Source organism: Penaeus monodon, chromosome 9 (genome assembly GCF_015228065.2).
Source record: "Penaeus monodon isolate SGIC_2016 chromosome 9, NSTDA_Pmon_1, whole genome shotgun sequence".
In the NCBI taxonomy this organism is placed as follows: domain Eukaryota; kingdom Metazoa; phylum Arthropoda; class Malacostraca; order Decapoda; family Penaeidae; genus Penaeus; species Penaeus monodon.
This window is the reverse complement of record NC_051394.1, coordinates 18,228,075-18,239,640: the sequence shown is the minus strand read 5'-3', so window position 1 is coordinate 18,239,640 and position 11,566 is coordinate 18,228,075. Positions and strand designations below refer to the sequence as shown.

Genomic DNA, 11,566 nt, shown 5'->3' with positions numbered 1-11,566 from the left:
AGCTCTGTTTGAAGAATCGGTTTGCAAACTACGCAATGAATATTAAACTGTGTGGGATCTATTGTAAAGTAAACCTGTTTTCTGTAAATGACGAAGTAATACCCGTTAACGAAATGTTCATGATATAACTATAATTTTTTCCTGTAGACGATGAAGAGAGTGAGTCCTTATATCTCTTCCGAGGTCTGCAACCAGCCCATCATCTCCCGAAGGAGTGTTGCGACGATCCAGTCCTTCCTGCAGTTACATATCTTCCTCATTCGACGTCGAACTGAGACCGATATTAACAGTCAGATGGATTTCATTCTTCTTTTCAGTCATACCTTCTCGAACAAACAAATCTTTAATTAGTCCTCCGTCTCCCTTGCGCCCGTGGCTCCTGCTTTCCTCCGACAATCGAGCAAGGGCGTCTTTAAGATGAAATCGCTTCCTCAGGGATCTGTATGAGTCGTCCACTAAGGAACACTTACCCTCTTAGACATCATGGCCTACGTATCCTGTGATTTATTTAAGGAGTAGTTATTAATATATTCATTTAGAATGGAGGTATACCATCTCATAAATCTTAAGACATAAATCTATCAATGCCCACATCACAATATCCAGCAACAATGCAAAAAGCAAATTGCATGCTTGAGCTTTTTCCAAATCCGAAGCGAAATGTGATAACTTTGAATGCTGCATGAAACGTAAACACTTGTTTCAGTCACTGATACGGGAAATACCCAATATATCCTCAAAGTTGGAACTACATGTGAATTCATAACTAAAAGCGTCTGTAAATAGAAATCAGTTTACACATTGTTTTCTGTCTTTAGCAGTTTTCCTGTGTTTTATTAGGAAAAAGAAGGTTGTGTAAATATAAACAGTTTATAAATAATATATTCATCCGCTCATAATTCTTACACGAATACTAACTGATAGTTATCAATCACTATTACAATTAGCGCTTGATACATATTACCGATTGATTTAGAGAACATTCATTTGTATGGTATGTAGCTTATGCGGACACAAGTACATGCTCACAAGTACACTGTATACACGCAGTGTGTTTGTGAATTATGTTATGCCCCGCTATAATAAAGCTAGTATGCCAATGAGATAGGAAACCAGCCAGCATGAATAAAAAGGTGAAGGATGCGACCACAAACTTACGGAAATGGAATCACAAGAAAACAATAGCACGAAATACAAACTGAATCATGTTCAGTGATATATATTTTTTTTTCTATATTCCGGTAGACGAATAAAATGCTTTCAGATACTCTAGTGTCTTAGAACAATATTATTATTAATATTTTTATAAACCGTTCTTAGGAAGTCCTAACCAGTTGTATTTTAGTGAATAAAGTACTAAAAAGTGGCCATGTCAGGTTGCACTTGGGCCGAAATAGCCAAACGCCTCCCCGGCGGGGAATCGAACCCCCGTCTCCCGCGTGACAGGCGGGATACTAACCACTATACTACCGAGGAATTGGCAAAAATAGGCAATACTAGCATGTCTTAAGTGTGTGCGTGTTTGTATCTACTTCCCAGGCGCTCTTATCTCCCGCGATCTTGTATCACTTACATTTAATTGACTTCCAAAGCTAAATTATCATCCCTCATATAATCATACTGTTTATGAAAGGTGAAACTAAAATTCCTGATGAAAAAAATATCACTCCATTCCCCTATAAACTAGTTGACACTATCAGAAGCCGTTATAAAGTACTTTCCATCAGACATAGGGAGCGAATTGTAGGGTTTCAAATGAGGGTTACACAACAACAATTATGATTATTAAACTTTATTTCGTACATGGCATGCAAAAGAGTAAAAAGTCAGGAAAACTGTCAACCCTTCTAAAACCACATTTACAGATGAGTAGCTGAATCTTTCCTGCTGGTAGTGTTGATTTAAGTATAGACTGATCTGTAGATAGACTTGATAAATAAATAAATTGATAAATTTATACGATGTATATATTACATATAGATATGTACATATACCATATTATATATATATTAATTATGGATATAAATATATACATTATTTTTATAATATACATACAATATGTATGTGCACACACACATCTACATATATACATATAAATATTAGTACATTTATTCAAGTTTATATCTGTATATATATGTATGTATGTATGTATGTATTTATATATAATATGCGCGAGCACACACACACACACACACACGCACGCACGCACGCACGCACGCACGCAACGCACGCACGCACGCACGCACACGCACACACACACACACACACACACACGTGTGTGTGTATGTGTATAGACGCATACATATATACAGATAGACAGATAGATAAAGATAACAGAATTCAGGGCGAGACGAATAGACAGAGAGAATGGGACAATCTTCCACACAGATGTATGGAGCTGAGACATATGTAACTGATTTTTTCCAGTATATGTCGGCTTGGATAAGAAAAGAAGTTTTCACGGGCTGTTAACCTTGTTTTTACTTCGCGACAATATACAGTATACATTATGGAGATGCATAGAATGGCAGATATTTTCATCGTTTATTTGATATTCTTCAAATACTTTTACGAATATTACTTACATTGATATAAATAATCTTTAACTTTTATTGCAATAATTCTATAGCAATTTAAAGTTGCGAAATATGGTATTTGGTAACTTTGCAGCGTGAAAGCACCATTAAGCTGACGGGTATAAAAGGCGCGTCGGTCTTGCTGTGGAGCATGATTCTGCAGTTTGCAACAGGAACCAAAGCCAAAATGAAAACTGTGAGTAATTGATCTTTTGTAATATATATATATATATATATATATATATATATATATATATATATATATATATATATATATATATTTTTTTTTTTTTTTTTTTTTTTTTTTTTTTTTTTTTTTTCGCATTTTATGTGCATTGATATTCATCACATTTCAAGAAACAAAGTAAATATTTCAGCTGCAGTTGACGGTAGAAACAGTACAATATAGTTTACTTTATGATCCATATCTATGAGTCAATAGTTCATCAAATTCTTTATGAAAATCATTTTAAAAAGTCTGTGACATCCCTTCAGATCGTGTTGGGGTTCCCTCGTGGCCGTGGCCCTGGCTGACAAGCCGTCTTTCTCCTACGACGCCCCTGCACCCCGCCCATCCGCCCCCGTCAGACTGGTCGAAATCGTCCGCGACGATCGAGTCCATCCTGCTGCTGACGGCTCTTACACCTTCGACGTCGAGACCGAGGACGGCATCGTCAGGCACGAGGCTGGTGGCCCAGGAGGTGCTCAGCAAGGCTCAGTCAGGTGGGTCTATGGAGGAACATGTAAATTTCTGCGTATGGGATATTTTGTAAACATTCTTTATCATGACAGATTAATGCCTGTCATACAGTCCGTACGTAGTAACCTATTGTAAAATCATCCTTTCAGTTTTACCTTCCCGGAAGGCCAAGTGTTTGACCTCCAGTTCGTCGCCGACGCCAACGGTTACCAGCCTCAGTCGCCCTACTTGCCTGTGGCTCCTGCCTTCCCCCACCCCATTCCCGCCCACGCCCTCGAGCAGATTGAGCGAGGTCGCCTTGAGCATGAAGCTCGCGCCCGCGGAGAACTGCGTGAGTCGTCCAGCCACGGTCACTCCGCTCCCTCACAACTCTACGGCCGTCCTTAGTGGATTTTTTGATGAACGAGTTCTCAGTCGTATTTTCATTTTCTTCTGTCATTCCTTGTTGTGTATATCTTCTTGTTATACCAGTATAGGATAGTGTTTGTTATTCCTTGTGATTTGTCTTATTTATTTGCGAATAAATTTTGACCCTTTACAACTTTCTTTCTCTGTAGGAGGATTTACATGCAGATATTCACATTTCCCTCTCTCGCGGTATTCTGATCGGAGAGCAATTTCTATAGCAATACAATGGTCGAACTATTTGATATAAACTTATAAGTATATTCTGTTCAGTATAACGGGTTTTTATCAAAATACCTTTAATCATAATTCATGTCCAAAAAGGGGTTTTATTTTACCATACGCCTGCGCCTCTTTTGCCTTCCGAGATTTTGACACAAAAAGTTTTTCTCAAGAAAGTCTGTGCTTGCGTCTATTGCAAACCTTCTTGTCTTGATTTTTTTAATAAAACCTTTTAAGGGCCCACCACTCAAGAAATTTTGACGTATACCAGAAAAATGCCGGCTGGGGAAGGGGTTTTCGTGTTGCCTCCCGAGCTTCCCAAGGCCTATAAAGGGGGTTTCATTCCATCTTGGCCCGGGAGAACTCCCCCAGTGTGTTTGCCGTGCGGGGCGTCCGTATTCCCAGGAGACGGGAGCCCCTGGGGTTTGACGATGCTCACGCGCACCCTGCAGCTAGCAACACCCTTTTTGGTCCTCTTTTGGTTAACGGGTGGCTTTATCAAGGCCCGGTTAGGGTGGGCGGTCAAATATGGCTAAGGTTAAGCAAGCATTTTTCATTTCTAGCGATGGGTCCAAAGACTGCCATCGTACTGAAATATGGCTCATATTTTCCTCATTACCCCTGTGGCTGTTGGGGAGTTTTTTGAGCCCCAAACTATAGTTTCCCCTCATTGGACTCCAAGGTGGGTGGGGGGGGGTGAGGAAATGAAAAATTTTAAATTTTGTATGATTAAAAATTTAAAAAGATCGGGCTCTCTCCCTGACACCTCCAACCCCCCCAACCATTCCCCGGGAACCACATTTTCACTCTGAATTTTAGTTTCCCAAAAGGGGAAAGAAGGGGAATCGCAAGGGTTCCGGGAAGTCCTCCTCAATCCTTAAAAGGAAATTTTTACCGGCAAATATGGAGTATTTATATAGAAAGTCCCCATAGTGAAGACCTTTGAGGGTGTTCAATCAGGGGTCTTGAATTTTTGAATACATCGAAAATAGTTGAATATGTCAACTGATCTTCGCATCCCCCCACGCGAGTGGTACCTAGGGTTGAGGTTTCGTCCCCAGACGGAGTGACCGTCTGCATGCAAATGAAACTTTCCCTGGGGCTCAATTTTTCATGTTCTCCCTCACAAAACCCTAATCATGAAGGGGAATTTGTTTTTTTCCCAAACCTATGGGGTATTTAAGAAAAACGTAGAGAACTAAGAATTTTAATGTGTGGCTAAAAAAAAAAAAATTGATGGTTTGCAACAGTCGAACCAGTCTTTAACTTTTAACACATTAGCCCTTCCAGAATCATTTTAAGTTTTTGGTCCCCCCCTCAAGGTAAAGCCATATTGCCCAACCCTATGCAGTGTTCCACTGCCGGGGTTTGTCAGGGAGCCAACTCTTGCCTTTTTAAAAGAAAATGGGCAACCCAAAAGAGTAGGGGTTTACAGGGGGGTAAAACAGGTCATCAAGGAGATGAAACTGTCCCGGTCCCAAAATCTGTTACCACGCAAAGAAGCTCATGAAAGCTTCATCACAGCATGTAAAATAACAATTGGAAAAAAAAGTATTTTGGGAATAGGGGCAAAAAAAAGGAAATTAATTTTCCAGATGCAAAGCGAAGTACCCTTTTGTGTTTGCCGCCCCGGGAGGGCCTTTGCTTCGTTTTAGCCCATCCTCCTTCCCCCAAAACCTTTCCCACCAGTGCTTTTTACACCACACCTCTGCCCCTTCCTTTTAAACCTCAGTCCCAAATTGCTGACACTTTTGGGCCCCGGGGGAGTTGTTCTACCAGAAACGGAGTAGGAGGGGGGTCTATTTGGGGGACTTCTCCCCCCAAAATAAGGTCTTTTTGGGGCCATCAGTTAAAGGGTCCAGAGGCATCAACGGTGACCCTCCAGCTGCAACTCATCCACAGGGGCCCCGCTGCTTGCGAATGCCCCCAAAGCAAAAGGCCAGGGCGTTCTTTGCCCCCCCGGCAAAGAAAAACCTGAGCCTTTTCCAAAGGAAGCCTTTGGAAACTAGTTCCACAGGTAAACAACCATTAAAAAGGTTACTCCCCCGGATCCCGGAAAGGGGCCCTAAAGGGGTGGGGCAAAAACCCTTTACCCGGGTGCTGCCAAACACCTTATGAAGAAATAATCGAAGAAAATGGATACCCTAATCCAATGGAACTGTCAGGGAATTTATGCAAAAAAGGGAAGAATGCCATTTTTATAGCTTCATGTAATCCGTTGTGCATGCCCACAAAAGATTATGACCCGGGGAAAAACGATCATTTTTCCTGAGAGGATTCCAAGTTTTAAGCCCATTATGGAACCTTTTACAAGGCCCCATGGGAGCAGGAGCAAAGGTCGTCGGATTTTCTTTAAAGGGGGTCCACAACGCTGCAGCTTGAGAATATCTTGACAAAGTTTCCTGTTGCATCCATCTACCTTTCCCCCACATACTCAACATAATGATTGGAAAATTAAATTATAGTTCCACATCCATTTCTCTCTTGGGAGATTTCAATGGTCGGCATCACCCCCGGGAGACACTTTTGCAACCCCCGAGGGAAAGGGGCCTTTGGGGTCCTTGTTCTTAAGAGTAATCATTTTCTTACAAGCCTCCCACTCATTTCCAATTAAACGATACATTCCCAATATAGACCCACTAGGGTCACCCGATTCACGTTTAACTTCACTTGGCAGTCATGGGAAGACTTCAGGGGGGAAATGACCCCTTTCCCAAAAATTTTGGAGGAGTAATGGTATTTCCCTCAATGGGGTTCGAGATGGCTACTTGGACATGCGGACTGGGAAACTTTTTAGATCAACTGCAGTATTGCATGACTGAATCCATCCAGTAGTGGGGAGATTCAAGTTTCTGATGCCAACATATAAAAAAATGTTGGGGCCGCACATGTTGTATCAGCGGAAAGAGTGACTGATCAGAAAGGGCCAAAACAGCTGCCCCCCAGCCCTGTGAGCTGGTTTTTTCCCCCCCACACCGACCTGAAAACCAGCATCAGGATTTCTTTGATAATGGGGGGAACATTGGGGGCATACCTCAGGGAAAAAAACTGCGAGAGATTAAAAAACCTTTGGGAGTTAGGTGACCGCATCCCCAAAGAAAAAGTAGAAGTTGTATTTCCCAAAACTGAATCGGGCATGGACTGATAGGCTAAAAGTAAATACTTTTGAGGGGTGCCAAGTGCCATTTAAAGGTCGCACATTAAAGGAAAGATTGCAAATTCTCGACCCAAAAAAGTTGCCTTGTCTCCCCCATTACATTTTAAAAGTATTTTAAACTCTTAAAATCTGCATTCACCCTTATCTGAAGTATTTGAAAAATCGTCAACTGAGTCCTTTCCCATGGCTGACATAATTCCTTGTTTCGTCAAACCAGCACGAACTAATTGGCCCAGGTGATACTCTGCAAATTTCCGTAGGTATTTTCATCGATTCTATGCTTCCCTACACCATTATGTATTGCATCTACAGAGCTTTAAGGTTGGATTTCACTCTTCTTTTCAGTCGTACCTTCTCGACAAACAAATTTTTAACTAGTCGGAGTTTGTGGTCCCTGCTCTTCTCCGACCCAGTCCCAGCCCACGACCTCAGGCAGATCGAGAAAAAGCGTTTTGAGAATGAAGATCACTCCCTTGGGGATCTGCCTGAGTGATCCATACGTCTACTTACCCTGTGATTTATTCAAGGATGTAGTTGGTAATATATTTATTCAGAATGATCTTACAATATCTCATAAATTATTAACACATAAATCTATCAATGTGTGATCTCAGAACCTTCACATTCAGCAGCAATCCAAAAAGTAAATGTAATGTTATAGTTTTGAATGCTGCACGAAATATAAACACTTGTTTAGTCACTGTTACAGGAAATAGCCTACATATCCCCACAGTTGGAACTACCTATGAAACATACATAGCTTGCATAATTTTAAAGCAACTGTAAATGTAAATCAATATGCACACTGTTGCTGGCTTTAGTAGTTTCTTGTATTAGCAAAAAGAAGAAAATAGATATACTGTATATAAATGATATATACATCCACCTGGGAGCTGTCATGCCGCGGTGGGGGTGTCCTGAGTTCCAAATGACCCGTACTGGAGGGGTCACCAGGGAGGGATGAAACAAAGTGGCTCCCAGGTATACCAAGGCCTATTAGAGGGGATGGAGCACCCAACCTGGTTCATTCCATCGTGGACCAGGGAGGCTTGATCAAGGCCCGGTCAAGTCAGTTAGTTGGTTAAATATGGCTATAATCAAGCAGACACTGCCCAGTCGGTATTGCATAGGTCCTGCTAAGGCCATCAGCACTGGGTGATGACTGCGTAGCTGTTGGGTGTATTTGAGCCCCAACCTATAGCTTCTCTTCCTTGAATGCCACGGTGAGTTAGGGACGGGGCGAGGAAATGAATTCTGATTTACTTGTTTTCCTCAAATTTCAAAAGAACTGACTCTCCCTGTGGCTGTTGGGTGTATTTGAGCCCCAACCTATAGCTTCCCCTCATTGGGCTCCATGGGGGTGGGGGTGAGGAAATGAATTTTAATTTGTATGTTTTCTACAAATATAAAATGAAGTGACTCTTGCAGTCTCTTGGCTCTGGAACCTTTCCATCTTCCAAAGCATAAGAATGGGAATTGGAATACTTTCCAGGCTCCCAGACCAGGCGAAGAAAAAAGTCTTTATCCCATCAAGGAAATCTTACCTGGTAAATATAAAAGTATCTCATATAGTAAATCCCTTGCATTGAAGGCCATTGATGATGTGTTGATCATGGGTCATGATATTTTTGAAGTACATTGCAGGATAGTTGAGGTGTGTAATCCTTGGATCACCCCATTGTGAGATGGTAGCCTGATGGTCGAAGTTTTGTCACCAGACGAGAATGACTGTCTACATGCAATATGCAACCTTCCTGGGGCTCAAGTCTCATGTTCTCAAAAAACACTCAATCAGGGCAAGTGTAACAGCACGACCCCACAATCTGATATTCAGCATACTTCCCAGGCTGGGTTGCATCAGGTCCACAGCTGTGTCCTCACACTCTCACAAGCATGCACTTCTCTTGATTCATTATAGAGACCTGACTGGCTGACATAAACACCTTTCGGCTTTTTCTTTGGATCATAGGCTCCCCTCGTTCCCTGCACATTTACACAGCGGTAGTATACTTAAGCCACAGAATCTGGAACCGACATCAGCATTCCCCAATCCTCAGCAGACCACAACAAAGCAGCAGCAAAGCAAGGACTACCCAGTCCTTAACTGACTGGGAAGCCTAATGGCTCCCCCTTTGACCTCTACATTAACTACAGCACCCATCTATAACAGTGGGCACTCACACCCACAACCAACACTCCCCAAAGACACCAGTTCAAGTACTAGATGCCATCTATCTATTACACAAGGGAATTGTCTTTTCCCCGAAATCTGATTGAGGTATTCTGAGGAGAAACTTTTAGAGGAACTAAGGAATTTTAAGGCAGTGACAGTAAAGTGCTTTAGGAAGAAAGTTGATGGCGTGGAACAACCAACACCAGCTCTTCTTTTGAAACGTACTAGCCAAAGGTAAAGCCATATGTGCCCAACCATATATCAGTGTTATGGGTATGGAGCCAATTCTTCCTGTCTAATGGAAACTGGACTACCAAGAGACTGTGTAAAGTGTGGTACAACAGGTCATCAAGGAGATGATATCTGTCTGCTGAGATGATATCTGTCTGCTGTTATAATTGCAAAGCTCATGAAACTTCATCAAAGCAGTATAAAAATACAAATTTGGAAAAATATTGCTAATAAAGAACAAGGAGATTTTTTTTTCAGAGCTAAAGCAACATGTAATATGCTGATTACAAAGCCAGGTAAGTCCTATGCCTTAATTCTAGCCCTTCCTCTTTCCTGTCATCCCTTTACCTCCAATACTTCTTGCATTACTCACTCTACCACTACAGTTCGATCTCAGTCCTCAAAGGAAGCTACAATTACTGAAACTGCCTCTGGTGTGTTCCACCAGAAGTGGAGACTCCTCCTCCCAAAGTAATGTCTTTGGAGCCATCATGCAAGGCTCCAGAGGCCTCAACGGTGACAGCTTCAGCTGCCACCACATCCACAGGGGCCTATGCCTGACAGAATGCCCCTGAACCAAAGGCTCATGTCCACCCCTTGCACAGACAAAGGAATCCTGAGCTTTTCCAAAATAAGGTCAACCTGAAGAAATAGTTACCCTAATCCAATGGAATTGTCAGGGAATTCATGCAAAAAAGTAGGAATTGCTACATCTCATAAGTTCATGTAATCCAGTTTGGGTATGCCTACAAGAGATTATCTGATTACCCTGAGAGGATTCCAAGTTGAAGCCTATTATGGGACCTTTGACAATAAACCACATGGAGCAGTGATGGTACATCAGAATATTCCTTGCCAGGGCATCCACCTGATGACGACACTGTAGGTGAAGGCTGAGAGGATAGGCTTGACACGACCTTAAACTTTTGCATCCATCTACCTTCCTCCACATACACTCAACATAGATGATTTGGAGGATCTACTTGGGCAGTTGCCTTATCCATTTCTACTCTTGGAGATTTCAATGGCTAGCATCACCTTAGGGGAAACACTTTGTACAACCCTCGTGAAAGGGCCTCTGAGTCCTTGTTCCCAGAAGTTTTTCTGAACAGTGACACCCATACACTTGCAAATTCAAACTGGGATATTCTCAAATAATGACCTGTGAATTGGTTCACCTGGTTCACAGTTCGATTTCACTTGGCAGGTCATGGAAGCAACCACTTTCCAATAGTTTTGGAGCAGATGAATGGTATCTCAGTCATTGGAGTGAAGAGATGGCAACTTGAATATGCAGACTGGAATCTTTTTAGATCAACTGCGGTAATGTAAGGATTTGCAAATGATTTCCAGTGTGTTCAGGATGTTGTTTATCACTTCACAACATGAATTCACCTTGCAGAAGGAACATCCAGTCCCAAAAGTAACAGGTAGTATTGTCATCCTCTTGTACCATGGTGGTCAGGTGAATGCTAAGGCAGCTGAAACGACACCCCAGTAATGTGACCTTGGTCCATTACAAAAGAACCTGAGCCAAGGCCAGGTGAGTGCTAAAGGAGGCTAGATGGACTTCATGAAGATAGTATGTCTCCTCGATTGGGTGTAGGTGTGAGACGAGGAGTGCAAGGTCACTGGAAATAGCACATCCATGTCACCACCTACTCTGCAGATAGATGGCATAATCCTCACAGACAAAAATGATGTTGCAAATGAACCAGCATCTTACATTGCTTGATTCTCCACCCTTCTGGCTGAACAGGAACAACACCCAATGCCATTATTCAGTAGGCATGCAGCAGAACTTCTATACACCTTGCCATTTCTATGCAGGGTGATGGACTGCTCTGCCATAAGATATTCCATACCAAAGGATATCTCACTTATTGGGTAGCTCCCAAAAATTCCTGCTGGACCTATTCATTGGGATTGCTGGGTAGGGCACAGTGTCATCCACCTGGAAAGAAGCAATAATCATTCCTACCTCCAAACCTGCAAGGATGCTGGGAATTACAAGCCAGTTTCTATCTCCAGCTGCATCTGTCAAGTTGATGGGGAAAATGGTAAACTTTGGTTGATTGCTCTAGAAAGGAAAATCTCAATAT

General features: G+C 42.1%; 1 protein-coding gene across 1 annotated transcript; it reads left to right on the top strand.

Annotated features, from left to right (window-relative positions):
• Positions 1–2,388: 2,388 nt before the first annotated feature.
• Positions 2,389–3,744, top strand: LOC119576643 (cuticle protein AM1159-like). The gene is made up of 4 exons (XM_037924295.1): positions 2,389–2,409; positions 2,671–2,738; positions 3,072–3,299; positions 3,426–3,744. Exons 1-4 carry the CDS (start codon positions 2,389–2,391, stop codon positions 3,661–3,663), a joined length of 555 nt encoding a protein of 184 aa, XP_037780223.1. The 3' UTR covers positions 3,664–3,744.
• Positions 3,745–11,566: the final 7,822 nt, after the last annotated feature.